This window comes from Petromyzon marinus, chromosome 84, assembly GCF_048934315.1.
Source record: "Petromyzon marinus isolate PM22_M1 ecotype Great Lakes invasive population chromosome 84, UKy_Petmar_22M1.pri1.0, whole genome shotgun sequence".
NCBI classification, from domain to species: Eukaryota; Metazoa; Chordata; class Hyperoartia; order Petromyzontiformes; family Petromyzontidae; genus Petromyzon; species Petromyzon marinus.
The window spans coordinates 2,747,075-2,774,772 of record NC_133749.1 but is presented as its reverse complement, the minus strand read 5'-3'; the positions used below and the strand labels follow the sequence as shown (position 1 = coordinate 2,774,772).

Here is a 27,698-nt window from a genome sequence, read left to right as displayed (position 1 = left end):
ACCAAACATTGACTTCACATTGACCACACGTTGACCATACATTGACCATACATTGACCATACATTGACCACACATTGACCATACATTGACCATACATTGACCATACATTGACTACACATTGACCATACATTGACTACACATTGACCATACATTGACCATACATTCACCACACATTCACCACACATTGACCATACATTGACCATACATTGACCATACATTGACCATACATTGACCATACATTGACCATACATTGGCCACACATTGATTACACATTGACCATACATTGACCATACATTGACTACACATTGACCATACATTGACCATACATTGACCATACATTGACCATACATTGACTACACATTGACCATACATTGACCATACATTGACCATACATTCACCACACATTGACCATACATTGACCATACATTGACCAAAGCGGTCTACCTTCCTTCGCCCGCCTCATCGGCGAGGTGAGAGAGAGACTATCTCCGTAAAGTATAGTGTAGTGTATAGTGTAGTGTATAGTGTAGTGTGTAGTGTAGTAGTGTAGTGGTGTAGTGTAGTGTGTAGTTTAGTGTGTAGTGTGTAGTGTAGTGTATAGTGTAGTGTATAGTAGTGTAGTGTATAGTAGTGTATAGTGTAGTGTATAGTGTAGTGTATAGTGTAGTGTATAGTGTAGTGTATAGTAGTGTAGTGTATAGTGTAGTGTATAGTGTAGTGTATAGTGTAGTGTATAGTGTAGTGTGTAGTGTATAGTGTAGTGTATAGTGTAGTGTATAGTGTAGTGTATAGTGTAGTGTAGTGTGTAGTGTATAGTGTAGTGTATAGTGTAGTGTATAGTGAAGTGTGTAGTGTAGTGTAGTGTGAAGTGTAGTGTATAGTGTAGTGTGTAGTGTAGTGTATAGTGTAGTTTATAGTGTAGTTTGTAGTGTGTAGTGTATAGTGTAGTGTACAGTGTAGTTTGTAGTGTGTAGTGTATAGTGTAGTGTAAAGTGTAGTGTGTAGTAGTGTATTGTGTAGTGTATAGTGTAGTATATAGTGTAGTGTGTAGTGTGTAGTGTATAGTGTAGTGTATAGTGTAGTGTATAGTGTAGTGTGTAGTGTAGTGTGTAGTGTAGTGTATAGTGAAGTGTGTAGTGTAGTGTGTAATGTAGTGTGTAATGTAGTGTATAGTGTAGTGTATAGTGTAGTGTAGTGTATAGTGTAGTGTATAGTGTAGTGTATAGTGTAGTGTATAGTGTAGTGTATAGTGTAGTGTATAGTGTAGTGTATAGTAGTGTTTAGTAGTGTATAGTGTCGTGTATAGTGTAGTGTATAGTGTAGTTTGTAGTGTGTAGTGTATAGTGTAGTGTATAGTGTAGTGTATAGTGTAGTGTACAGTGTAGTGTGTAGTGTGTAGTGTATAGTGTAGTGTATAGTGTAGTGTATAGTGTAGTTTGTAGTGTGTAGTGTTTAGTGTAGTGTATAGTGTAGTGTATAGTGTAGTGTACAGTGTAGTGTATAGTGTAGTGTATAGTGTAGTGTATAGTGTGTAGTGTATAGTGTAGTGTATAGTAGTGTAGTGTAGTGTATAGTGTAGTGTGTAGTGTAGTGTATAGTGTAGTGTATAGTGTAGTGTATAGTGTAGTGTGTAGTGTATAGTATAGTGTATAGTGTAGTGTATAGTGTAGTGTAGTTTATAGTGTAGTGCATAGTGTAGTGTAGTGTATAGTGTAGTGTATAGTGTAGTGTATAGTGTAGTGTATAGTGTAGTGTGTAGTGTAGCGTATAGTGTAGTGTATAGTGTAGTGTGTAGTGTATAGTGTAGTGGCTAGTATATAGTGTAGTGTATAATGTAGTGTATAGTGTAGTGTATAGTGTAGTGTATAGTGTAGTGTAGTGTATAGTGTAGTGTATAGTGTAGTGTATAGTGTAGTGTATAGTGTAGTGTATAGTGTAGTGTATAGTAGTGTAGTGTATAGTGTAGTGTATAGTAGTGTTTAGTAGTGTATAGTGTCGTGTATAGTGTAGTGTATAGTGTAGTGTATAGTAGTGTATAGTAGTGTAGTGTATAGTGTAGTGTATAGTAGTGCATATTTTAGTGTATAGTGTAGTAGTGTAGTAGGGTATAGTGTAGTGTATAGTGTAGTGTATAGTAGTGTATAGTCGTGTATAGTGTAGTAGTGTAGTGTATAGTAGTGTATAGTAGTGTATAGTGTAGTGCATAGTGTAGTGTATAGTGTAGTGTATAGTAGTGTATAGTGTGGTGTATAGTGTAGTGTATAGTAGTGTATCGTAGTGTATAGTGTAGTGTATATTAGTGTATAGTGTAGTGTAGTGTGTAGTGTATAGTGTAGTATATATTAGTGTAGTGTATAGTGTAGTGTATAGTGTAGTGTATAGTGTAGTGTATAGTGTAGTGTAGTGTGTAGTGTATAGTGTAGTATATATTAGTGTAGTGTATAGTGTAGTGTATAGTGTAGTGTATAGTGTAGTGTGTAATGTATAGTGTAGTATATATTAGTGTAGTGTATAGTGTAGTATATAGTGTAGTGTATAGTGTAGTAGTGTATAGTGTAGTGTATAGTGTAGTGTATAGTGTAGTGTATATTAGTGTAGTGTAGTACTATATAGTGTAGTGTATAGTGTAGTGTATAGTGTCGTGTATAGTGTAGTGTATAGTGTAGTGTATAGTAGTGTATAGTGTAGTGTATAGTGTACTGTATATTAGTGTATAGTGTAGTGTATAGTGTAGTGTATTGTGTAGTGTATAGTGTAGTATATATTAGTGTATAGTGTAGTGTATAGTGTAGTGTATAGTGTAGTAGTGTATAGTGTAGTGTATAGTGTAGTGTATATTAGTGTAGTGTATAGTGTAGTGTATAGTGTAGTGTATAGTGTATTGTAGTAGTGTATAGTGTAGTGTATAGTGTAGTGTATATTAGTGTAGTGTAGTAGTGTATAGTGTAGTGTATATTAGTGTAGTGTATAGTGTAGTGTATAGTGTAGTGTATATTAGTGTAGTGTAGTAGTGTACAGTGTAGTGTATAGTGTAGTGTATATTAGTGTAGTGTAGTAGTGTATAGTGTAGTGTATAGTGTAGTGCATATTCTTGGCGTGCAAGTCCCTCACCAAATCGGCAATCCCACAGCTCCCTTGTGCCGACAGCGATGAACGCTCCCAGCGTATCTGGCCTCGACCGCCACCACCACCACCACCACCGCCACCACCACCACCGCCACCACCGCCACCACCGCCACCACCTCCTCATCCTCGCCGTCATCGTCTGTGTCACCGACCGAGCTCTGCCCACGGCCTCAGGCCAGGAGGCGCAGGGCAGCCACTGCAGGTCTGAGCTGGACCACTTCATTGTCGTGCCCGCGGTGAAAGGTGACCCAGAGCCGCTCTGACCTATTGAACTCGCTCACTCTCTCGCTCATTCTCTCGGTCGCTCATTCTCTCACTCACACTCTCATTCACTCTCTCGCTCGCTCTCTCACTCATTCACTCACTCTCTCACTCGCTCGCCCATTCACTCACTCTCTCGCTCACTCACTCGCTCACTCACTCACTCTGTCACTCACTCTCTCGCTCACTCGCTCACTCATTCACTCACTCTCTCACTCGCTCGCCCATTCACTCACTCTCTCGCTCACTCTCTCGCTCACTCACTCGCTCACTCACTCACTCTGTCACTCACTCTCTCACTCATTCACTCACTCATTCACTCACTCATTCACTCACTCTCTCATTCACTCACTCTCTCACTCGCTCGCTCATTCACTCACTCTCTCGCTCACTCACTCACTCACTCTGTCACTCACTCTCTCACTCATTCACTCACTCATTCACTCACTCGCTCATTCACTCACTCACTCACTCGCTCGCCCATTCACTCACTCTCTCGCTCACTCACTCGCTCACTCACTCACTCACTCTGTCACTCACTCTCTCACTCATTCACGCACTCATTCACTCACTCTCTCACTCACTCACTCACTCGCTCGCCCATTCACTCACTCTCTCGCTCACTCACTCGCTCACTCACTCACTCTGTCACTCACTCTCTCGCTTACTCGCTCACTCATTCACTCACTCTCTCACTCGCTCGCCCATTCACTCACTCTCTCGCTCACTCACTCGCTCACTCACTCACTCTGTCACTCACTCTCTCGCTCACTCGCTCGCTCATTCACTCACTCGCGCGCTCACTCATTCAGTCACTCTCTCGATCGTTCGCTCACTCTCTCGCTCACTCACTCGCTCACTCTCTCGCTCACTTTCTCACTCATTCTCTTACTCGCTCGCTCGCTCGCTCACTCATTCTCTCGGTCGCTCTCTCGCTCGCTCACTCACTCTCTCACTCTCTCATTCACTCACACTCTCATTCACTCACTCTCTCTCTCGCTCATTCACTCACTCTCTCACTCTCTCATTCACTCTCTCTCATTCTCTGTCTCATTCACTCACTTTCTCACTGACTCTCTCACTCTCTCTCTCATTCCTATTGAACTCTCTCTCACTCACTCACCCAGAGAGCTCTGTCCTCTTGAACTCTCTCTCACTCACTCAGAGAGCTCTGACCTATTGAACTCTCTCTCACTCACTCACTCACCCAGAGAGCTCTGACCTATTGAACTCTCTCTCTCTCACTCACTCACCCAGAGTGCTCTGACCTATTAAATTCTCTCACTCACTCACTCACCCAGAGTGCTCTGACCTATTAAATTCTCTCACTCACTCACTCACCCAGAGTGCTCTGACCTATTAAATTCTCTCACTCACTCACTCACCCAGAGTGCTCTGACCTATTGAACTCTCTCTCTCTCACTCACTCACCCAGAGTGCTCTGACCTATTAAATTCTCTCACTCACTCACTCACCCAGAGTGCTCTGACCTATTAAATTCTCTCACTCACTCACTCACCCAGAGAGCTCTGACCTATTGAACTCACTCACTCACTCACCCAGAGTGCTCTGACCTATTGAACTCTCTCACTCACTCACTCACTCTCTCACTCACTCACCCAGAGAGCTCTGACCTATTGAACTCACTCACTTACTCACTCACCCAGAGTGCTCTGACCTATTGAACTCTCACTCACTCACTCACCTAGAGAGCTCTGACCTATTGAACTCTCTCTCTCACTCACTCACCCAGAGAGCTCTGACCTATTGAACTCTCTCTCACTCACCCAGAGAGCTCTGACCTATTGAACTCTCTCACTCACTCACCCAGAGAGCTCTGACCTATTGAACTCTCTCACTCACTCACCCAGAGAGCTCTGACCTATTGAACTCTCACTCACTCACTCACCCAGAGTGCTCTGACCTATTGAACTCTCACTCACTCACTCACCCAGAGTGCTCTGACCTATTGAACTCTCTCACTCACTCACCCAGAGAGCTCTGACCTATTGAACTCTCTCACTCACTCACCCAGAGAGCTCTGACCTATTGAACTCTCACTCACTCACTCACCCAGAGTGCTCTGACCTATTGAACTCTCTCTCTCTCTCTCACTCACTCACTCACCCAGAGAGCTCTGACCTATTGAACTCACTCACTCACTCACCCAGAGAGCTCTGACCTATTGACCTCTCACTCACTCACTCACCCAGAGAGCTCTGACCTATTGAACTCTCTCACTCACTCACCCAGAGAGCTCTGACCTATTGAACTCTCACTCACTCACTCACCCAGAGTGCTCTGACCTATTGAACTCTCTCTCTCTCTCTCACTCACTCACTCACCCAGAGAGCTCTGACCTATTGAACTCACTCACTCACTCACCCAGAGTGCTCTGACCTATTGAACTCTCTCTCTCACTCACTCACCCAGAGAGCTCTGTGCTATTGAACTCTCACTCACTCACTCACCCAGAGAGCTCTGACCTATTGAACTCACTCACTCACTCACCCAGAGTGCTCTGACCTATTGAACTCTCTCTCTCACTCACTCACCCAGAGAGCTCTGTGCTATTGAACTCTCACTCACTCACTCACCCAGAGAGCTCTGACCTATTGAACTCTCACTCACTCACTCACCCAGAGTGCTCTGACCTATTGAACTCACTCACTCACTCACCCAGAGTGCTCTGACCTATTGAACTCTCTCTCTCACTCACTCACCCAGAGAGCTCTGTGCTATTGAACTCTCACTCACTCACTCACCCAGAGTGCTCTGACCCATTGAACTCTCTCTCTCACTCACTCACCCAGAGAGCTCTGACCTATTGAACTCACTCACTCACTCACTCACCCAGAGAGCTCTGACCTATTGAACTCTCTCACTCACTCACTCACCCAGAGTGCTCTGACCTATTGAACTCTCTCTCTCTCACTCACCCAGAGAGCTCTGACCTATTGAACTCTCTCTCTCACTCACTCACCCAGAGTGCTCTGACCTATTGAACTCTCTCTCTCACTCACCCAGAGAGCTCTGACCTATTGAACTCTCTCATTCACTCACTCACTCGCTCTCTCATTCGCTCTCTCATTCGCTCTCTCACTCGCTCGCTCGCTCACTCGCTCACTCACTCATTCTCTCGGTCGCTCGCTCGCTCGCTCACTCATTCTCTCACTCACTCACTCACCCAGAGAGCTCTGACCTATTGAACTCTTTTACTCACTCACTCACTCAGAGAGCTCTGACCTATTGAACTCTCACTCACTCACTCACCCAGAGAGTTCTGACCTATTGAACTCTCTCACTCACTCACTCTCTCACTCACTCACTCAGTCACTCACTCACTCTCTCACTCACTCACCCAGAGTGCTCTGACCTATTCAGCATCCCCATTCACCTTCACCTGGTGGGGGGGGTGGTGGTGGTCCCCTTGGGTCTCAAGGTCCCTGTCCCACCCCCTCCTCTCCGTTGTGTGTCCCACCACCACCATCATCACCACCACCACCACCACCACCGGCACCGCCACCACCACCACCACCACCATCATCATCACCGCCACCCCCGCCACCACCACCACCACCGCCACCCCCACCACCACCACCACCACCCCCGCCACCTCCATCACCACCACCACCACCATCACCGCCACCATCACCACCACCGCCACCCCCACTACCACTGCCACCACCACCACCCCCACTACCACCACCACCATCACCACCATCACCACCACCACCACCATCACCACCACCACCGCCACCACCGCCACCACCGCCACCACCGCCACCCCCACCCCTATCCAGGTCTGGACGGAGCCAAGGGCGACAGGGGGGATCTGGGCCCCCCCGGAAAAGCGGAACCACAAGGTCCACCAGGTGACCCCCCTCTCGCACAGCCCCACGGGAGATGTTAGCTGGCTATTAGTGATGTTAGCTGGTGTTGGTGATGTTAGCTGGCTATTGATGATGTTAGCTGGTGTTGGTGATGTTAGCTGGCTATTGGTGATGTTAGCTGGTATTGGTGATGTTAGCTGGCTATTGATGATGTTAGCTGGTGTTGGTGATGTTAGCTGGCTATTGGTGATGTTAGCTAGCTATTAGTGATGTTAGCTGGTGTTGGTGATGTTAGCTGGTATTGGTGATGTTAGCTGGTATTGATGTTAGCTGGTATTGGTGATGTTAGCTGGTGTTGGTGATGTTAGCTGGTTATCGACGATGTTAGCTGCTATTGATGATGTTAGCTGGTATTGATGATGTTAGCTGGTGTTGATGATGTTAGCTGGTATTGATGATGTTAGCTGGTGTTGGTGATGTTAGCTGGTGTTGGTGATGTTAGCTGGTGTTGATGATGTTAGCTGGTGTTGGTGATGTTAGCTGGTGTTGGTGATGTTAGCTGGTATTGATGATGTTAGCTGGTATTGGTGATGTTAGCTGGTGTTGGTGATGTTAGCTGGTAATGGTGATGTTAGCTGGTAATGGTGATGTTAGCTGGTATTGATGATGTTAGCTGGTATTCGTGATGTTAGCTGGTAATGGTGATGTTAGCTGGTGTTGATGATGTTAGCTGGTATTGGTGATGTTAGCTGGTATTGATGATGTTAGCTGGTATTGGTGATGTTAGCTGGTATTGATGATGTTAGCTGGTATTGGTGATGTTAGCTGGTATTGATGATGTTAGCTGGTATTGGTGATGTTAGCTGGTATTGGTGATGTTAGCTGGTATTGGTGATGTTAGCTGGTATTGGTGATGTTAGCTGGTATTGATGTTAGCTGGTATTGGTGATGTTAGCTGGTGTTGGTGATGTTAGCTGGTTATCGACGATGTTAGCTGCTATTGATGATGTTAGCTGGTATTGATGATGTTAGCTGGTGTTGATGATGTTAGCTGGTATTGATGATGTTAGCTGGTGTTGGTGATGTTAGCTGGTGTTGGTGATGTTAGCTGGTGTTGATGATGTTAGCTGGTGTTGGTGATGTTAGCTGGTGTTGGTGATGTTAGCTGGTATTGATGATGTTAGCTGGTATTGGTGATGTTAGCTGGTGTTGGTGATGTTAGCTGGTAATGGTGATGTTAGCTGGTAATGGTGATGTTAGCTGGTATTGATGATGTTAGCTGGTATTCGTGATGTTAGCTGGTAATGGTGATGTTAGCTGGTGTTGATGATGTTAGCTGGTATTGGTGATGTTAGCTGGTATTGATGATGTTAGCTGGTATTGGTGATGTTAGCTGGTATTGATGATGTTAGCTGGTATTGGTGATGTTAGCTGGTATTGATGATGTTAGCTGGTATTGGTGATGTTAGCTGGTATTGGTGATGTTAGCTGGTATTGGTGATGTTAGCTGGTATTGGTGATGTTAGCTGGTATTGATGATGTTAGCTGGTATTGGTGATGTTAGCTGGTGTTGGTGATGTTAGCTGGCTATTGATGATGTTAGCTGGTATTGGTGATGTTAGCTGGTATTGATGATGTTAGCTGGCTATTAGTGATGTTAGCTGGCTATTAGTGATGTTAGCTGGTGTTGGTGATGTTAGCTGGCTATTAGTGATGTTAGCTGGTGTTGGTGATGTTAGCTGGTGTTGGTGATGTTAGCTGGTATTGGTGATGTTAGCTGGTGTTGGTGATGTTAGCTGGTGTTGGTGATGTTAGCTGGTATTGGTGATGTTAGCTGGTATTGGTGATGTTAGCTGGTATTGATGATGTTAGCTGGTTATCGACGATGTTAGCTGCTATTGATGATGTTAGCTGGTGTTGATGATGTTAGCTGGTATTGATGATGTTAGCTGGTGTTGGTGATGTTAGCTGGTGTTGGTGATGTTAGCTGGTGTTGATGATGTTAGCTGGTGTTGGTGATGTTAGCTGGTGTTGGTGATGTTAGCTGGTATTGATGATGTTAGCTGGTATTGGTGATGTTAGCTGGTGTTGGTGATGTTAGCTGGTAATGGTGATGTTAGCTGGTAATGGTGATGTTAGCTGGTATTGATGATGTTAGCTGGTATTCGTGATGTTAGCTGGTAATGGTGATGTTAGCTGGTGTTGATGATGTTAGCTGGTATTGGTGATGTTAGCTGGTATTGATGATGTTAGCTGGTATTGGTGATGTTAGCTGGTATTGATGATGTTAGCTGGTATTGGTGATGTTAGCTGGTATTGATGATGTTAGCTGGTATTGGTGATGTTAGCTGGTATTGGTGATGTTAGCTGGTATTGGTGATGTTAGCTGGTATTGGTGATGTTAGCTGGTATTGATGATGTTAGCTGGTATTGGTGATGTTAGCTGGTGTTGGTGATGTTAGCTGGCTATTGATGATGTTAGCTGGTATTGGTGATGTTAGCTGGCTATTGATGATGTTAGCTGGTATTGATGTTAGCTGGTATTGATGATGTTAGCTGGTATTGGTGATGTTAGCTGATATTGATGATGTTAGCTGGTATTGATGATGTTAGCTGGTATTGATGTTAGCTGGTATTGATGTTAGCTGGCTATTGGTGATGTTAGCTGGTATTGATGATGTTAGCTGGTATTGATGTTAGCTGGTATTGGTGATGTTAGCTGATATTGGTGATGTTAGCTGGTATTGGTGATGTTAGCTGGCTATTGATGATGTTAGCTGGTATTGGTGATGTTAGCTGGCTATTGATTATGTTAGCTGGTATTGATGATGTTAGCTGGTATTGATGTTAGCTGGTATTGGTGATGTTAGCTGGTATTGATGATGTTAGCTGGTATTGATGTTAGCTGGTATTGGTGATGTTAGCTGGTATTGGTGATGTTAGCTGGTATTGATGATGTTGGCTGGCTATTGACGATGTTAGCTGGTATTGGTGATGTTAGCTGGTATTGATGATGTTAGCTGGTATTGATGATGTTAGCTGATGTTGGTGATGTTAGCTGGTATTGATGATGTTAGCTGGTATTGGTGATGTTAACTGGTATTGATGATGTTAGCTGGTATTGACGATGTTAGCTGGCTATTGGTGATGTTAGCTGGCTATTGGTGATGTTAGCTGGTATTGGTGATGTTAGCTGGTATTGGTGATGTTAGCTGGCTATTGGTGATGTTAGCTGGTATTGGTGATGTTAGCTGGTATTGATGATGTTAGCTGGTATTGATGATGTTAGCTGGTATTGATGATGTTAGCTGGTATTGGTGATGTTAGCTGGTATTGGTGATGTTAGCTGGTATTGATGATGTTAGCTGGTATTGATGATGTTAGCTGGTATTGGTGATGTTAGCTGGTATTGATGATGTTAGCTGGTATTGATGATGTTAGCTGGTATTGATGATGTTAGCTGGTATTGGTGATGTTAGCTGGCTATTGATGATGTTAGCTGGTATTGATGATGTTATCTGGTATTGGTGATGTTAGCTGGTATTGATGATGTTAGCTGGTATTGATGATGTTAGCTGGTATTGGTGATGTTAGCTGGTATTGATGATGTTAGCTGGTATTGATGATGTTAGCTGGTATTGATGATGTTAGCTGGTATTGGTGATGTTAGCTGGCTATTGATGATGTTAGCTGGTATTGATGATGTTAGCTGGTATTGATGATGTTAGCTGGTATTGATGATGTTAGCTGGTATTGATGATGTTAGCTGGTATTGGTGATGTTAGCTGGTATTGGTGATGTTAGCTGGTATTGATGATGTTAGCTGGTATTGATGATGTTAGCTGGTATTGATGATGTTAGCTGGCTATTGATGATGTTGCTGCTACTCGCAACTGATTTCCCAGATTTTGCTCCTCGATTTATTTAATTTCGAATCTCGCCTGCGGTTGCCTTGGCAGGGCCAGAGACCAAATGACTTAGCTGGACAGACGTTCCGCACCCCCTGCCTTAAATAGAGAGAGGGGAGGGAGGGAGGCGCTGGGGACAGAGAGAGTTCATAGTTCATATTCTCATAGTTCCAACCGCTACAAACAATAAAACACAAAAACACGAACAACAATAATAGCATCTTAAAGTGACTCCTGCTATGTGTGACTCAGTGCAAAACAGAAAATCCACGGGAAAAAAAACATCAAAATATTCCTGAATAAAAAGCACCGTGTACACCACCAACGCTGCGTGGAAAAAATCCCGGTGGGATGCAAAGTCAAACAACAACAACAACATCAACAACAAGACGACTTAGATTAAGGCCATCAGTCTAACTCTGCACTAGAACAAACCAGCGGACATAGTGGCCAGAGGTGACACAATGAAGGTCCTCAATGATCGTGAGCAGAGGGTCAGGGACTCCCAAAAGCACGAAGAACAACCCAGAGCCCAGGCCTACTGATGGTATCGTAGTGCCTTGACCAGGTCAATAAAGCAGAGATGTAGGTCTTGTTGGAATTCCCGACACCTCTGCTGTAGCAGACGGGACAGAAAATATGGCATCTGTGCAGGACCGCCCTTTCCTGAAACACACAGACACACACACAGACACACACACACATACACACACATACACACACAGAGACACACACACAGACACACAGACACACAGACACACATACACACACAGAGACACACACACAGACACACACACAGAGACAAACACACAGACACACACAGACACACACACATACACACACAGAGACACACACACAGACACACACACAGACACACACAGACACACACATACACACACACAGAGACACACACACAGACACACACACAGACACACACACAGACACACACATACACACACAGAGACACACAGAGACACACACACAGAAACACACACAGACACACAGACACACACAAACAGAGACACACATACAGATACACAACAACAACAACCGCCATTCGCCACTAAGTGGCGGTGACGTCACCACGACGCTTGTGCCAGGCCATGTGCACCTTGAGGCCACGTGAAGTGTCGAACGCCCGCTGGCAGGCGGTCACGGGTCAGACCCAGCAGGTGCCACGGGTCGACTGACTGAGATGACTGGCTGATGCACCACCTGTGCCCCCTACTGTGCCAACCTGCTGTGCTTTAGCCACCCGGCGCTCCGCTCGTTGTTGTGAGCGTCGCTCCTCCGCCCTCCGTTGTTGTTGGAGGGCGACTGCCTCCAACAAGCATATAGTGTAGTGTTTCGTAGTATAGTGTAGTGTATAGTGTAGTGTATAGTAGTGTATAGTAGTGTATAGTGTAGTGTATAGTAGTGTATAGTGTAGTGTATAGTGTAGTGTATAGTAGTGTATAGTGTAGTGTATAGTAGTGTATAGTGTAGTGTGTAGTAGAGTAGTGTATAGTGTAGTGCACAATGTAGTGTATAGTAGTGTAGTGTATAGTGTAGTGTATAGTAGTGTAGTGTATAGTGTAGTGTATAGTAGTGTAGTGTATAGTGTAGTGTATAGTGTATAGTAGTGTAGTGTATAGTAGTGTAGTGTATAGTGTAGTGTATAGTGTAGTGTATAGTAGTACAGTGTATAGTGTATTGTATAGTGTAGTGTATAGTGTAGTGTATAGTAGTGTAGTGTATAGTAGTGTATAGTGTAGTGTATAGTGTAGTGTACTAGTACAGCACTAGTGTATAGTGTAGTGTATAGTGTAGCATATAGTGTAGTGTTTCGTAGTATAGTGTAGTGTATAGTGTAGTGTATAGTGTAGCGTATAATAGTGTAGTGTATAGTAGTGTAGAGTGTAGTGTATAGTAGTGTATAGTGTAGTGTATAATAGTGTAGTGTATAGTAGTGTAGTGTATAGTGTAGTGTATAGTGTAGTGTATAGTAGTGTAGTGTATAGTAGTGTAGTATAGTGTAGTGTATAGTGTAGTGTATAGTGTAGAGTAGTGTATAGTGTAGTGTATAGTAGTGTATAGTGTAGTGTATTGTAAGGTGTAGTGTATAGTGCAGTGTATAGTGTAGTGTATAGTAGTGTATAGTGTAGTGTATAGTGTAGTGTATAGTAGTGTAGTGTATAGTGTAGTGTAGTGCATAGTAGTGTAGTATAGTGTAGTGTATAGTAGTGTATAGTAGTGTAGTGTATAGTGTAGTGTAGTGCATAGTAGTGTAGTATAGTGTAGTGTATAGTAGTGTATAGTAGTGTAGTATGGTGTAGTGTATAGTAGTGTAGTATGGTGTAGTGTATAGTAGTGTAGTGTATAGTAGTGGAGTATAGTGTAGTGTATAGTAGTGTATAATAGTGTAGTGTATAGTAGTGTAGTGTATAGTGTAGTGTATAGTGTAGTGTATAGTAGTGTAGTGTATAGTAGTGTAGTATAGTGTAGTGTATAGTGTAGTGTATAGTGTAGAGTAGTGTATAGTGTAGTGTATAGTAGTGTATAGTGTAGTGTATTGTAAGGTGTAGTGTATAGTGCAGTGTATAGTGTAGTGTATAGTAGTGTATAGTGTAGTGTATAGTGTAGTGTATAGTAGTGTAGTGTATAGTGTAGTGTAGTGCATAGTAGTGTAGTATAGTGTAGTGTATAGTAGTGTATAGTAGTGTAGTGTATAGTGTAGTGTAGTGCATAGTAGTGTAGTATAGTGTAGTGTATAGTAGTGTATAGTAGTGTAGTATGGTGTAGTGTATAGTAGTGTAGTATGGTGTAGTGTATAGTAGTGTAGTGTATAGTAGTGGAGTATAGTGTAGTGTATAGTAGTGTATAATAGTGTAGTGTATAGTAGTGTAGTATGGTGTAGTGTATAGTAGTGTAGTATGGTGTAGTGTATATTAGTGTATAGTGTAGTGTATAGTGTAGTGTATAGTGTAGTGTATAGTGTAGTGTATAGTAGTGTAGTGTGTAGTGTAGTGTATAGTAGTGTAAAGTGTAGTGTATAGTAGTGTAGTGTATAGTGTATAGTAGTGTAGTATAGTGTAGTATATAGTGTATAGTAGTGTATAGTAGTATAGTAGTGTAGTGTATCGTGTACTATACTAGTACAGCACACCGGCTGTGTGCTGCAGAGCCAAGCCACAACGTTAACAACCTGAGCACGGCGTGTCGCCAGTAATCACAACCAGCTTCATCAGGCAACAGCCAGTAACCTCTACTCTCATGCTGTGACGTGCCCCCCCCCCCTCCCCCCCGTGACCCCCCGTGACCCCCGCAGGACCGAAGGGCGATGTGGGTGCAAGCGGACACTCGGGAGCTAAAGGGGACAAAGGTAATGGCAGTCGCAGCGACTTCGCGATTCTGCCGATGACGAATCGGCACTCACCGCGGCGCCGCTCACCACACGCTCCCCGGCTCGGCCGTGCCCCTCTGCCGCTGCGTTGCCGCGGGGGGGGGGCGGGGGGCGGGGGGGGGGTGGCCGCGTTACGGCAGCCTCCCGGCCTACCGGGACAACAGCCTGCCGGCCTACCGTGCCGGCCTACCGGGACGACAGCCTGCCGGCCTACCGGGACGACAGCCTGCCGGCCTACCGGGACGATAGCCTCTCGGTCTACCGGGACGATAGCCTCCCTCCCGGCCTACCGGGACAACAGCCTGCCGGCCTACCGGGACGGCAACCTCTGTGTGTGTGTGTGCCACCACAGTGGCGGGCCTATCGTGGGCGGTGCTGCTCGCTACTGCCAACTGCAGCACGTGCTCCCCCTCACAGGCTGTTAGGCTGTGGGTCTCGCAGGGCCAGGTGTGATTCTCGCCACGAGGTTTCCGGGTGGGGGACAGCCGTTTGCGATGACCTTCTGCCCAGACTCCCATCATGGCAGGGCCACATTGAACACCCCACCCCCCTCGGGGTTGCTCCAGGTGACAGGAGACCCACCGTGATTGGCCACGGCGAGCAGGAGAGGCTGCCCGCTCCTCTGTCGGGAGCTGGACCGGTACCGCCTGGACCAATGCGGATTACGGGAGGTCCGGTAGACCGGCCCTGGTGTTCGTGTTTTGATTTAGCGTGCTGATCTTAAAGGTGCATTGAAGAATTGTTGATACTCCGACCGATGCTCCTACTGTTGTGGAGTGACTCATGCTGCCAGCTATGGCTACAGGGTTTGTGTGTTGCATGTTATTTATGTAGTTTATTGTTACAAAATTCGGTCACAGTCCCTGTGATCACCGTTACATTGCGTTTATGGCTTTATATTTTTGCGATTTCGAAAACGGTTTTTGGTTTGGTCATGCTTTTGTTTTGTTGTAGCACGGAGTAAGACTGATGGCCTTAATCTAAAGTCGTCTTGTGGTTGTTGTTGTTGTTGTTTGACTTGCATCCCACTGGGATTTTTGCACGCAGCATTGTTGGTGTACACGGTGCTTTTTTCAGGAATATTTTGCTGTTTTTTTTCCATGGATTTTCTGTTTTGCACAGAGTCACACATAGCAGGAGCCACTTTAAGGTGTTTCCTTGTTCGTGTTTTTGTTTTTTGTTTGTTGCGGTTGCACCCGATTCAAGAGCCGGATGGCTCACAGGGGCAATACCAAATATAAATGAAACTGAAAAACTGAAACTGTGCGTGTGCAGAGGAGAGGCTGCCTGCTGCTCCGTCGGGAGCTGGACCGGTACCGCCTGGACCAATGTGGATTACGGGAGGTCCGGTAGACCGGCCCTGGTGTTTGTGCGTGTGCAGAGGAGAGGCTGCCAGCTCCTCCGTCGGGAGCTGGACCGGTACCGCCTGGACCAATGTGGATTACGGGAGGTCCGGTAGACCGGCCCTGGTATTTGTGCGTGTGCAGGGGATAGGCTGCCAGCTCCTCCATCGTGGAGCTGGACCGGCACCTACCGGTCGGCGCGTCTTTCTTCCCACGCGTGACAGTCCTCCCTCGTTTGTCTTCACCCCCTACCCCACCCTACCTACCCACCACCACCACCACCGCCCCCGCCCGGTCAGGAGACACGTGCGCCTGCGACGTGGCCGAGAAGCAGCTGACGGCGCTTCAGAAGCAGGTCGACAGCCTCAAGGCGATCTTCGCCGTGACGGCGAGCAAAGGTTTGCGGGGACGGGCGGCCCCTTCCCCGATCCGGCCGCCTCCCTCGCCGATTCCCCGGTCCGGAGCATGAGCTCACAGCGACGGCGGTTGGCTCCGGTCGATTTCGATCGAGAGCTTTCGTACACTGCAAGGGTTCACCTACCTTGGGTTCTTTCGGTAAAGTCGCCACGTGGAATGAGAGTGAAAGAATAGTAAATCAATAAAAATAATATAACGCAACGGGTCCGTTCCTTTCACCTGAAGAAGGCCACTTGTGCTGCGGCCGGAGCGGCGCGAGAATTTTATCGATTTCGTTATTTTATTCTCATTCCACGTGGTGACCTTCACCGAAAGAACCCAAAGAGGTTGATTCCAGTGGGTCGCGGATTCACTCGTTCATCGCGCACCCTTAAGAGGGAGGGGGGGGCTTCGCTTTAGTCTCCGTCAGGCATCAGAAGTCGTCGCCCCCCCCTGTTTTGTAACCCAAAACGAACGGTGCCTCGTGGCATTTAAACGAGGGATGTTCATGTACGGAGACGCCAACAACGTTATGAATGCATGACGTACAAAAAGCGGAAAGTAGTTAACCGACACATCAATTAATATTTTCTGTCGCGACGAGGGCCCGTCATCAGCAGGGGGAATTGTCGGTAAGCGGTCACGTTGGGCTGTATGGAGGCACTACACTGCACTATACACTGCACTATACACTACACTGTACACTGCACTGTACACTACACTATACACTACACTATACACTACACTATACACTACACTATACACTACACTATACACTACTACACTACACTATACACTACACTATACACTACACTATACACTACACTATACACTACACTATACACAACACTATACACTACAACACTAATACACTACTACACTATACACTACACTATACACTACACTATACACTACACACGTACATGAACACGGACCCTCACAAGATCCTCGTCCACCCACCACCACCACCGCCACAACCACCACCACCACCCCTCACGTCCTCCCTCCTCCTGCTCCCCCCCACACACACACCCACACCCCCACACCAACCCCACAGACTCCGGCAAGGTGTACCGGCTGGCGCCGCCCAAGCTGCCGTACGCGGCCGCCCGCCGACACTGCCGGGGCTTGGGCGGCGAGCTGGCGACGCCTCGCTCCGCCGCCGACAACGAGTCGCTGAGCCTCAGCATCCCCGCGGGCGAGGTCGCCTACGTCGGCGTCGACGACGCGGAACGCGAGGGCCACTTCGCCTACGCCGCTACCGCCGCCGGCGGTAGAGGCGGAGGAGGCAGTGGAGGCGGTGGCGGCGGAGGCGGCGGAGGCGGCGGAGGCGGCGGAGGCGGTGGAGGCGGTGGCGGCGGAGGCGGTCCCCTCCCGGTCACCTACACCAACTGGAAGCAAGGGGAGCCCAACAACGCGGGCGGCGACGAGGACTGCGTCGTCGTCGGCGCCGCTGGGGCCAACGGGGGCAAGTGGAACGACGTCCCCTGCACCCGCCTGTACCACTTCGTCTGCGAGATGCCGCTCTGAGACACACCCCCCCACCACCACCACCAATCCTGCCCCCCGCCCCCCGCAACCGAAGAGCCTGGTTGGATCTCTCTGTCTGTGTGTGTGTGTCTGTGTGTCTGTGTGTGTGTCTGTGTCTGTGTGTCTGTGTGTGTGTCTGTGTGTGTGTGTCTGTGTGTGTCTGTGTGTGTGTGTGTCTGTGTGTGTGTCTGTGTGTGTGTGTGTCTGTGTCTGTGTGTCTGTGTGTGTGTGTCTGTGTGTGTGTGTCTGTGTGTGTGTGTCTGTGTGTGTGTGTCTGTGTGTGTGTGTGTCTGTGTGTGTGTGTGTCTGTGTGTCTCTGTGTGTGTGTCTGTGTGTGTGTGTCTGTGTGTGTGTCTGTGTGTCTGTGTGTGTGTCTCTGTGTGTGTGTGTCTCTCGTCTCTCTCCGTGTCTGTGTCTGTGTGTCTGTGTGTGTGTCTCTGTCTCTGTATCTGTGTGTCTCTGTCTCTCTGTCTCTCGCTCTCTGTCTCTCTCATCTCTCTGTCTGTGTGTCTGTGTGTGTGTCTCTGTGTGTCTGTCTCTCTGTGTGTGTCTCTGTGTGTCTGTCTCTGTGTCTCTCTGTGTCTCTGTGTCTTTGTCTGTGTCTGTTTCTCTGTCGCTCTGTCTCTCTCTCTCTCTCTCATCTCTCTGTCTCTCTGTGTCTCTCATCTCTCTGTCTCTCTGTCTCTCTCACTCTCTCTCCTCTCTCTGTCTCTCTGTCTGTCTCTCTGTCTCTCTGTCTCTCTCTCTATCTCATCTCTCTCTCTCCCATCTCTCTGTCTCTCCCATCTCTCTCTCTCATCTCTCTCTCCCGTCTCTCTCTCTCTCCCGTCTCTCTCTCTCTCCCCCACCAACTACCTACCCCAGCCCACATAACCACCCCCCAACCTCTGTATCGACAGATCTTAGTGGTACAGGCTGCGTGATTGACACTGAGTAGGTGGTGTCTAGACAGATCTTAGTGGTACAGGCTGAGTGATTGACACTGAATTGTGTCTAGACAGATCTTAGTGGTACAGGCTGAGTGATTGACACTGAGTAGGTAGTGTCTAGACAGATCTTAGTGGTACAGGCTGCGTGATTGACACTGAATGTGTCCTCTACTTACGGACGAGTTTGGTTCCAAAGGTTTGTAAGTCGATTTGTTCGTAAGCCCAACTTTAGTCCCTGTCGATTCCAAACGTGATTTGACGGCGTGTACACTAAACACACGCACGCATGGCTTTAAAAGATGCGTCATCTCCTGCAGTTGTAGATGCCACTGGTTCTTCACGTTCTGCAAAAGTAGATGCCACTGGTTCTTCACGTTCTGTAGATGTAGATGCCACTGGTTCTTCACGTTCTGCAGATGTAGATGCCACTGGTTCTTCACGTTCTGCAGATGTAGATGCCACTTGTTCTTCACGTTCTGTAGATGTAGATGCCACTGGTTCTTCATGTTCTGCTGATGTAGATGCCACTGGTTCGTCACGTTCTGTAGATGTAGATGCCGCTGGTTCTTCACGTTCTGTAGATGTAGATGCCACTGGTTCTTCACGTTCTGTAGATGTAGATGCCGCTGGTTCTTCACGTTCTGCAGATGTAGATGCCACTGGTTCTTAACGTTCTGCAGATGTAGATGCCACTGGTTCTTCACGTTCTGCAGATGTAGATGCCACTGGTTCTTCACGTTCTGTAGATGTAGATGCCACTGGTTCTTCACGTTCTGTAGATGTAGATGCCACTGGTTCTTCACGTTCTGTAGATGTAGATGCCACTGGTTCTTCACGTTCTGCAGAAGAAGATGCCACTGATTCTTCACGTTCTGCAGATGTAGATGCCACTGGTTCTTGACGTTCTGTAGATGCCGCTGGTTCTGCAGAAGTAGATGCCACTGGTTCTTCACGTTCTGCAGAAGTAGATGCCACTGGTTCTTAACGTTCTGTAGATGCCACTGGTTCTTGACGTTCTGTAGATGTAGATGCCACTGGTTCTTGACGTTCTGTAGATGTAGATGCCACTGGTTCTTCACGTTCTGCAGATGTAGATGCCACTGGTTCTTCACGTTCTGCAGATGTAGATGCCACTGGTTCTTCACGTTCTGCAGATGTAGATGCCACTGGTTCTTCACGTTCTGCAGATGTAGATGCCACTGGTTCTTCACGTTCTGTAGATGTAGATGCCACTGGTTCTTCCCATTCTGCAGATGTAGATGCCACTGGTTCTTCACGTTCTGTAGATGTAGATGCCACTGGTTCTTCACGTTCTGCAGATGTAGATGCCACTGGTTCTTCACGTTCTGCAAACGTAGATGCCACTGGTTCTTCACGTTCTGTAGATGCCGCTGGTTTTTCACGTTCTGTAGATGTAGATGCCACTGGTTCTTCACGTTCTGTAGATGTAGATGCCACTGGTTCTTCACGTTCTGTAGATGTAGATGCCACTGATTTTTCACGTTCTGTAGATGTAGATGCCACTGGTTTTTCACGTTCTGTAGATGTAGATGCCATTGGTTTTTCACGTTCTGTAGATGTAGATGCCACTGGTTTTTCATGTTCTGTAGATGTAGATGCCACTGGTTTTTCACGTTCTGTAGATGTAGATGCCACTGGTTTTTCACGTTCTGTAGATGTAGATGCCACTGGTTCTTCCCGTTCTGTAGATGTAGATGCCACTGGTTCTTCACGTTCTGTAGATGTAGATGCCACTGGTTTTTCACGTTCTGTAGATGTAGATGCCACTGGTTCTTCCCGTTCTGTAGATGTAGATGTGTCGTGCCACAGCAATGGAGCAACTCCGCTGGCGCTGCCATTCCCCCGCACACCCCCACTAAACACAAACACACCCACACTAAACACACACACACTCGCACACCCCCACTAAACACACGCACACCCCCACTGAACACACACACCCCCACTAAACACACACACACACAAAACACACACACCCCCACTAAACACACACACACACACACAAAACACACACACACCCCCACTAAACACACACACACACAAAACACACACACCCCCACTAAACACACACACACTAAACACACACACGCACCCACGTAGGGTCTCGTTGCGGGCGGGGGGGGGGGTCACATGGTACCACGGGTTTTTACCCGAGGGGCCTCTAGCGGGGATGTCCCACGGTTTCCCGGCGCCAGGAGATTGGCCGACCCCCCCCCTTCCCCCCCAGGCCAAATTGCATCGCGGTCCCCGTGAATTGTGTCGTAGCATTGCGCGGGAGCGACAAAGCTCACCGGGCTGACCGCGATGAGAGGCCCTCACGGCACACGGGGGCTGCGAATTCCGTCGGGCGGGGCCGCTCCGGTTCAAACCGGTTGAGTCCCGGGGGGGTTTGGGGAGGGCAACGGGAAGAGGCACAACGGGAAAGCGACGCTCCGGGCAAAGGGGGCGGGGGCATCGGTCTGAAGATCGAGAGGTGGGCGGCCCCCCGATTAGGCCGCGCGGTACGGGGCACCACGTCACCGCGGATCTTTGGATCCCGAGGTCGCTCGAAGGGAGGGAGCGTGGACAAAATGTCGTGGGAGTTTCTCTCCCCCCCCCCCGACCGCGACGGTCCGACTCGCCGGGCCGCTAAGACTCGACCCCGGGCAGCGAGAACCTCTCGGAGCCTCTCGGACCCACGTGCCTCCGACTGAGTCCACGCGGTGAGAAGACGACAGTGGTGGCGGTGGGTGGGGGTGGGTGGGCGGCACCCACAGGGATTGAACAGGGATTGAACAGGGATTGAACAGGGATTGAACAGGGATTGGACAGGGATTGAACAGGGATTGGACAGGGATTGAACAGGGATTGAACAGGGATTGAACAGGAATTGAACAGGGATTGAACAGGGATTGAACAGGGATTGAACAGGGATTGAAGAGGGATTGAAGAGGGATTGAACAGGGATTGGACAGGGATTGAACAGGGATTGAACAGGGATTGAAGAGGGATTGAACAGGGATTGAACAGGGATTGAACAGGGATTGGACAGGGATTGAACAGGGATTGAACAGGGATTGAACAGGGATTGAACAGGGATTGAACAGGGATTGAACAGGGATTGGACAGGGATTGAACAGGGATTGAACAGGGATTGAACAGGGATTGAACAGGGATTGAACAGGGATTGAACAGGGATTGAACAGGGATTGAAGAGGGATTGAACAGGGATTGAACAGGGATTGAACAGGGATTGAACAGGGATTGAACAGGGATTGAACAGGGATTGAACAGGGATTGAACAGGGATTGAACAGGGATTGGACAGGGATTGAACAGGGATTGAACAGGGATTGAACAGGGATTGGACAGGGATTGAACAGGGATTGAAGAGGGATTGAACAGGGATTGAAGAGGGATTGAACAGGGATTGAACAGGGATTGAACAGGGATTGGACAGGGATTGAACAGGGATTGAACAGGGATTGAAGAGGGATTGAACAGGGATTGAACAGGGATTGAACAGGGATTGAACAGGGATTGAACAGGGATTGAACAGGGATTGAACAGGGATTGAAGAGGGATTGAACAGGGATTGAACAGGGATTGAACAGGGATTGAACAGGGATTGAACAGGGATTGAACAGGGATTGAACAGGGATTGAACAGGGATTGAACAGGGATTGAACAGGGATTGAAGAGGGATTGAACAGGGATTGAACAGGGATTGAACAGGGATTGAACAGGGATTGAACAGGGATTGAACAGGGATTGAACAGGGATTGAACAGGGATTGAACAGGGATTGAACAGGGATTGAACAGGGATTGAAGAGGGATTGAACAGGGATTGAACAGGGATTGAACAGGGATTGAAGAGGGATTGAACAGGGATTGAAGAGGGATTGAACAGGGATTGAACAGGGATTGAACAGGGATTGAAGAGGGATTGAACAGGGATTGAACAGGGATTGAACAGGGATTGAACAGGGATTGAACAGGGATTGAACAGGGATTGAACAGGGATTGAACAGGGATTGAACAGGGATTGAACAGGGATTGAACAGGGATTGAACAGGGATTGAACAGGGATTGAAGAGGGATTGAAGAGGGATTGAACAGGGATTGAACAGGGATTGAACAGGGATTGAACAGGGATTGGACAGGGATTGAACAGGGATTGAACAGGGATTGAACAGGGATTGAACAGGGATTGAACAGGGATTGAACAGGGATTGAACAGGGATTGAACAGGGATTGAACAGGGATTGAACAGGGATTGAAGAGGGATTGAAGAGGGATTGAACAGGGATTGAACAGGGATTGAACAGGGATTGAACAGGGATTGAACAGGGATTGAAGAGGGATTGAACAGGGATTGAACAGGGATTGAACAGGGATTGAACAGGGATTGGACAGGGATTGAACAGGAATTGAACAGGGATTGAACAGGGATTGGACAGGGATTGAAGAGGGATTGAACAGGGATTGAACAGGGATTGAACAGGGATTGGACAGGGATTGAACAGGGATTGAACAGGGATTGGACAGGGATTGAACAGGGATTGAACAGGGATTGAACAGGGATTGAACAGGAATTGAACAGGGATTGAACAGGGATTGGACAGGGATTGGACAGGGATTGAACAGGGATTGAACAGGGATTGAACAGGGATTGAACAGGGATTGAAGAGGGATTGAAGAGGGATTGAAGAGGGATTGAAGAGGGATTGAAGAGGGATTGAAGAGGGATTGAACAGGGATTGAACAGGGATTGAACAGGGATTGAACAGGGATTGAACAGGGATTGAAGAGGGATTGAAGAGGGATTGAACAGGGATTGAACAGGGATTGAACAGGGATTGAAGAGGGATTGAACAGGGATTGAACAGGGATTGAACAGGGATTGAAGAGGGATTGAACAGGGATTGAAGAGGGATTGAACAGGGATTGAACAGGGATTGAACAGGGATTGAAGAGGGATTGAACAGGGATTGAACAGGGATTGAACAGGGATTGAACAGGGATTGAACAGGGATTGAACAGGGATTGAACAGGGATTGAACAGGGATTGAACAGGGATTGAACAGGGATTGAACAGGGATTGAACAGGGATTGAACAGGGATTGAAGAGGGATTGAAGAGGGATTGAACAGGGATTGAACAGGGATTGAACAGGGATTGAACAGGGATTGAACAGGGATTGGACAGGGATTGAACAGGGATTGAACAGGGATTGAACAGGGATTGAACAGGGATTGAACAGGGATTGAACAGGGATTGAACAGGGATTGAACAGGGATTGAACAGGGATTGAACAGGGATTGAACAGGGATTGAAGAGGGATTGAAGAGGGATTGAACAGGGATTGAACAGGGATTGAACAGGGATTGAACAGGGATTGAACAGGGATTGAAGAGGGATTGAACAGGGATTGAACAGGGATTGAACAGGGATTGAACAGGGATTGGACAGGGATTGAACAGGAATTGAACAGGGATTGAACAGGGATTGGACAGGGATTGAAGAGGGATTGAACAGGGATTGAACAGGGATTGAACAGGGATTGGACAGGGATTGAACAGGGATTGAACAGGGATTGGACAGGGATTGAACAGGGATTGAACAGGGATTGAACAGGGATTGAACAGGAATTGAACAGGGATTGAACAGGGATTGGACAGGGATTGGACAGGGATTGAACAGGGATTGAACAGGGATTGAAGAGGGATTGAAGAGGGATTGAACAGGGATTGAACAGGGATTGAACAGGGATTGAACAGGGATTGAACAGGGATTGAACAGGGATTGAACAGGGATTGAACAGGGATTGAACAGGGATTGAACAGGGATTGAAGAGGGATTGAACAGGGATTGAACAGGGATTGAACAGGGATTGAAGAGGGATTGAACAGGGATTGAACAGTGATTGAACAGGGATTGAACAGGGATTGAACAGGGATTGAACAGGGATTGAACAGGGATTGAACAGGGATTGAAGAGGGATTGAACAGGGATTGAACAGGGATTGAAGAGGGATTGAACAGGGATTGAACAGGGATTGAAGAGGGATTGAACAGGGATTGAACAGGGATTGAAGAGGGATTGGACAGGGATTGAACAGGGATTGAACAGGGATTGAACAGGGATTGAACAGGGATTGAACAGGGATTGGACAGGGATTGGACAGGGATTGAACAGGGATTGAACAGGGATTGAACAGGGATTGAACAGGGATTGAACAGGGATTGAACAGGGATTGAACAGGAATTGAACAGGAATTGAACAGGGATTGAACAGGGATTGAACAGGGATTGAACAGGGATTGAACAGGGATTGAACAGGGATTGAACAGGGATTGAACAGGGATTGAACAGGGATTGAAGAGGGATTGAACAGGGATTGAACAGGGATTGAACAGGGATTGAACAGGGATTGAACAGGGATTGAACAGGGATTGGACAGGGATTGAACAGGGATTGAACAGGGATTGAACAGGGATTGAAGAGGGATTGAAGAGGGATTGAAGAGGGATTGAAGAGGGATTGAAGAGGGATTGAACAGGGATTGAACAGGGATTGAACAGGGATTGAACAGGGATTGAAGAGGGATTGAACAGGGATTGAACAGGGATTGAACAGGGATTGAACAGGGATTGAACAGGGATTGAAGAGGGATTGAAGAGGGATTGAACAGGGATTGAACAGGGATTGAACAGGGATTGAACAGGGATTGAACAGGGATTGAAGAGGGATTGAACAGGGATTGAACAGGGATTGAACAGGGATTGGACAGGGATTGAACAGGGATTGAACAGGGATTGAACAGGGATTGAAGAGGGATTGAACAGGGATTGAACAGGGATTGAACAGGGATTGAAGAGGGATTGAACAGGGATTGAACAGGGATTGAACAGGGATTGAACAGGGATTGGACAGGGATTGAAGAGGGATTGAACAGGGATTGAAGAGGGATTGAACAGGGATTGAACAGGGATTGAACAGGGATTGAACAGGGATTGAACAGGGATTGAACAGGGATTGAACAGGGATTGGACAGGGATTGAACAGGGATTGAACAGGGATTGAAGAGGGATTGAAGAGGGATTGAAGAGGGATTGGACAGGGATTGAACAGGGATTGAACAGGGATTGAAGAGGGATTGAAGAGGGATTGAAGAGGGATTGGACAGGGATTGAACAGGGATTGAACAGGGATTGAACAGGGATTGAACAGGGATTGGCTCGGCGCTGCTCGCCGGACATTTACTCGTGGCCGCGCTGGGGTTTTCCCTGCAGACGCGCCGTCAATAAAAACTCCGGTTCGGGATATCGGTGCGGTGTGATTTCTGCGCGCGTGCGTCTGTGCGTCTGTGTGTGTGTGTGTCTGTGTGTGTGTCTGTGTGACTAAGCACCTGCCTGGGTATTTTGTACCATCGGACACTCCACCCCCACAACTCCCAATCGGTGATGGGGCAGTTGTGGAGAGAGTGGAGAGTTTCCCATACCTGGTCAGTGTGCTCATGACCGGCTCCAGTTTAACAGCAGAGGTCTCACTCCGAATCAGTCGAGCGGCAATATCTTTTCATCGGTTGCGTAACGCTGTGTGGAAGCTACCTGGTCTGTCGCTCCGCACTAAGCTTCAGGTCTTCTCGGCCACGGTCATTCCCTCCCTTCTCTACGCTTGCGAAACGTGGACCCCCCCTAATGGAACATCTTCGCCGGTTAGAAACATTTAGGCTGGCCTGCCTACGATCCATCCTGGGTCTAACCAGACTGGATTGTGTGAGGAGCTCACAAATCCTTGAAAGATCTGGGCAGGGTCCCATCGGTGAGCTCCTCCGGCAGGCAAGGCTGCGATGGCTGGGTCATGTAGCCCGCATGCCCAGCCACCGCATGCCGAAACAGCTTTTGTTTGGCCGGATTGAGGGGGCTAAGCGGGCGCGGCACGGGCTAGAGAAGAGATGGAGTGATGTGGTACAGGAGGACGTGGAGCTGAGTGGACTTGCCGATGACCGGTACCAGCGGTGTCAAGATCGGCCTCTGTGGAGGAGGCTCGTGAAGGATGCTACTGGGCAGTTGGAGGCAGTCGCCCTCCAACAACAACGGAGGGCGGAGGAGCGACGCTCACAACAACGAGCGGAGCGCCGGGTGGCTAAAGCACAGCAGGTTGGCACAGTAGGGGGCACAGGTGGTGCATCAGCCAGTCATCTCAGTCAGTCGACCCATGGCACCTGGGTCTGCCCCGTGACCTCCTGCCAGCGGGCGTTCGACACTTCACGTGGCCTCAGGGTGCACATAGCCTGGCACAAGCGTCGTGGTGACATCACCGCCACTTAGTGGCGAATGGCGGTTGTTGTTGTTGTGTGACTGTGTGTGTGTGTGGGGGGGACATCGGCGTGGTGCCTGCGATTTCTGCGTGCGGGGCGGGGCGGGGGGGGGGCCGGGTGAGAGAGCGAGCGAGGGGCCGGAGGCCGTCAGCTCTGTGTTTGCCGTGCGAGGGGCTCGTCCATTGGCCGCCTAGGACGGCCGTCACCGCTCCCTCGCCCGCTCCCTCGCCCGCTCCCTCGCCCGCTCCCTCGCCCGCTCCCTCGCCCGCTCCCTCGCCCGCTCCCTCGCCCGCTCCCTCGCCCGCTCCCTCGCCCGCTCCCTCGCCCGCTCCCTCGCCCGCTCCCTCGCCCGCTCCCTCGCCCGCTCCCTCGCCCGCTCCCTCGCCCGCTCCCTCGCCCGCTCCCTCGCCCGCTCCCTCGCCCGCTCCCTCGCCCGCTCCCTCGCCCGCTCCCTCGCCCGCTCCCTCGCTTCCCGCGGCAGGAGCCTCAGCGGAGAGACGTTCACCCCGGGGGACCCCCCCCCCCGCCCCCGCCGCGGGTCAATCGCCTTAATGTTCATACTCTTGGTTCTTTCGGTAAAGTCACCGCCACGTTGAAGGGAAACAATAAAATGATAAAGTGTATATGTACATGAAACAATGAAATACACGGTGTATATTTTTATT

At 48.1% G+C, this 27,698-nt stretch overlaps 1 protein-coding gene across 2 annotated transcripts; it reads left to right on the top strand.

The window, feature by feature from the left end:
- Nucleotides 1–351: 351 nt before the first annotated feature.
- LOC116937440 (uncharacterized) lies at nt 352–26,033 on the top strand. Of its 2 annotated transcripts, none has more exons than XM_076057754.1 (6): nt 352–470; nt 3,131–3,369; nt 7,191–7,262; nt 14,436–14,489; nt 16,153–16,251; nt 17,307–26,033. In XM_076057754.1, exons 2-6 carry the CDS (start codon nt 3,150–3,152, stop codon nt 17,777–17,779), a joined length of 918 nt encoding a protein of 305 aa, XP_075913869.1. In that variant the 5' UTR covers nt 352–470; nt 3,131–3,149; the 3' UTR covers nt 17,780–26,033. The 2 variants fall into 2 exon arrangements, with proteins under 2 accessions (XP_075913869.1, XP_075913870.1); XM_076057755.1 differs by having other exon boundaries at nt 359–470; nt 3,148–3,369.
- The last annotated feature ends 1,665 nt before the right edge of the window (nt 26,034–27,698 follow it).

Excerpts from the sequence above, each read along its gene's own strand:
- LOC116937440 (XM_076057754.1), top strand. The coding sequence starts at position 3,150 with ATGAACGCTCCCAGCGTATCTGGCCTCGACCGCCACCACCACCACCAC. Across the intron at positions 3,370-7,190 it reads TGTCGTGCCCGCGGTGAAAG|GTCTGGACGGAGCCAAGGGC; the intron begins GTGACCCAGAGC and ends ACCCCTATCCAG. Across the intron at positions 14,490-16,152 it reads GGGAGCTAAAGGGGACAAAG|GAGACACGTGCGCCTGCGAC; the intron begins GTAATGGCAGTC and ends CCGCCCGGTCAG.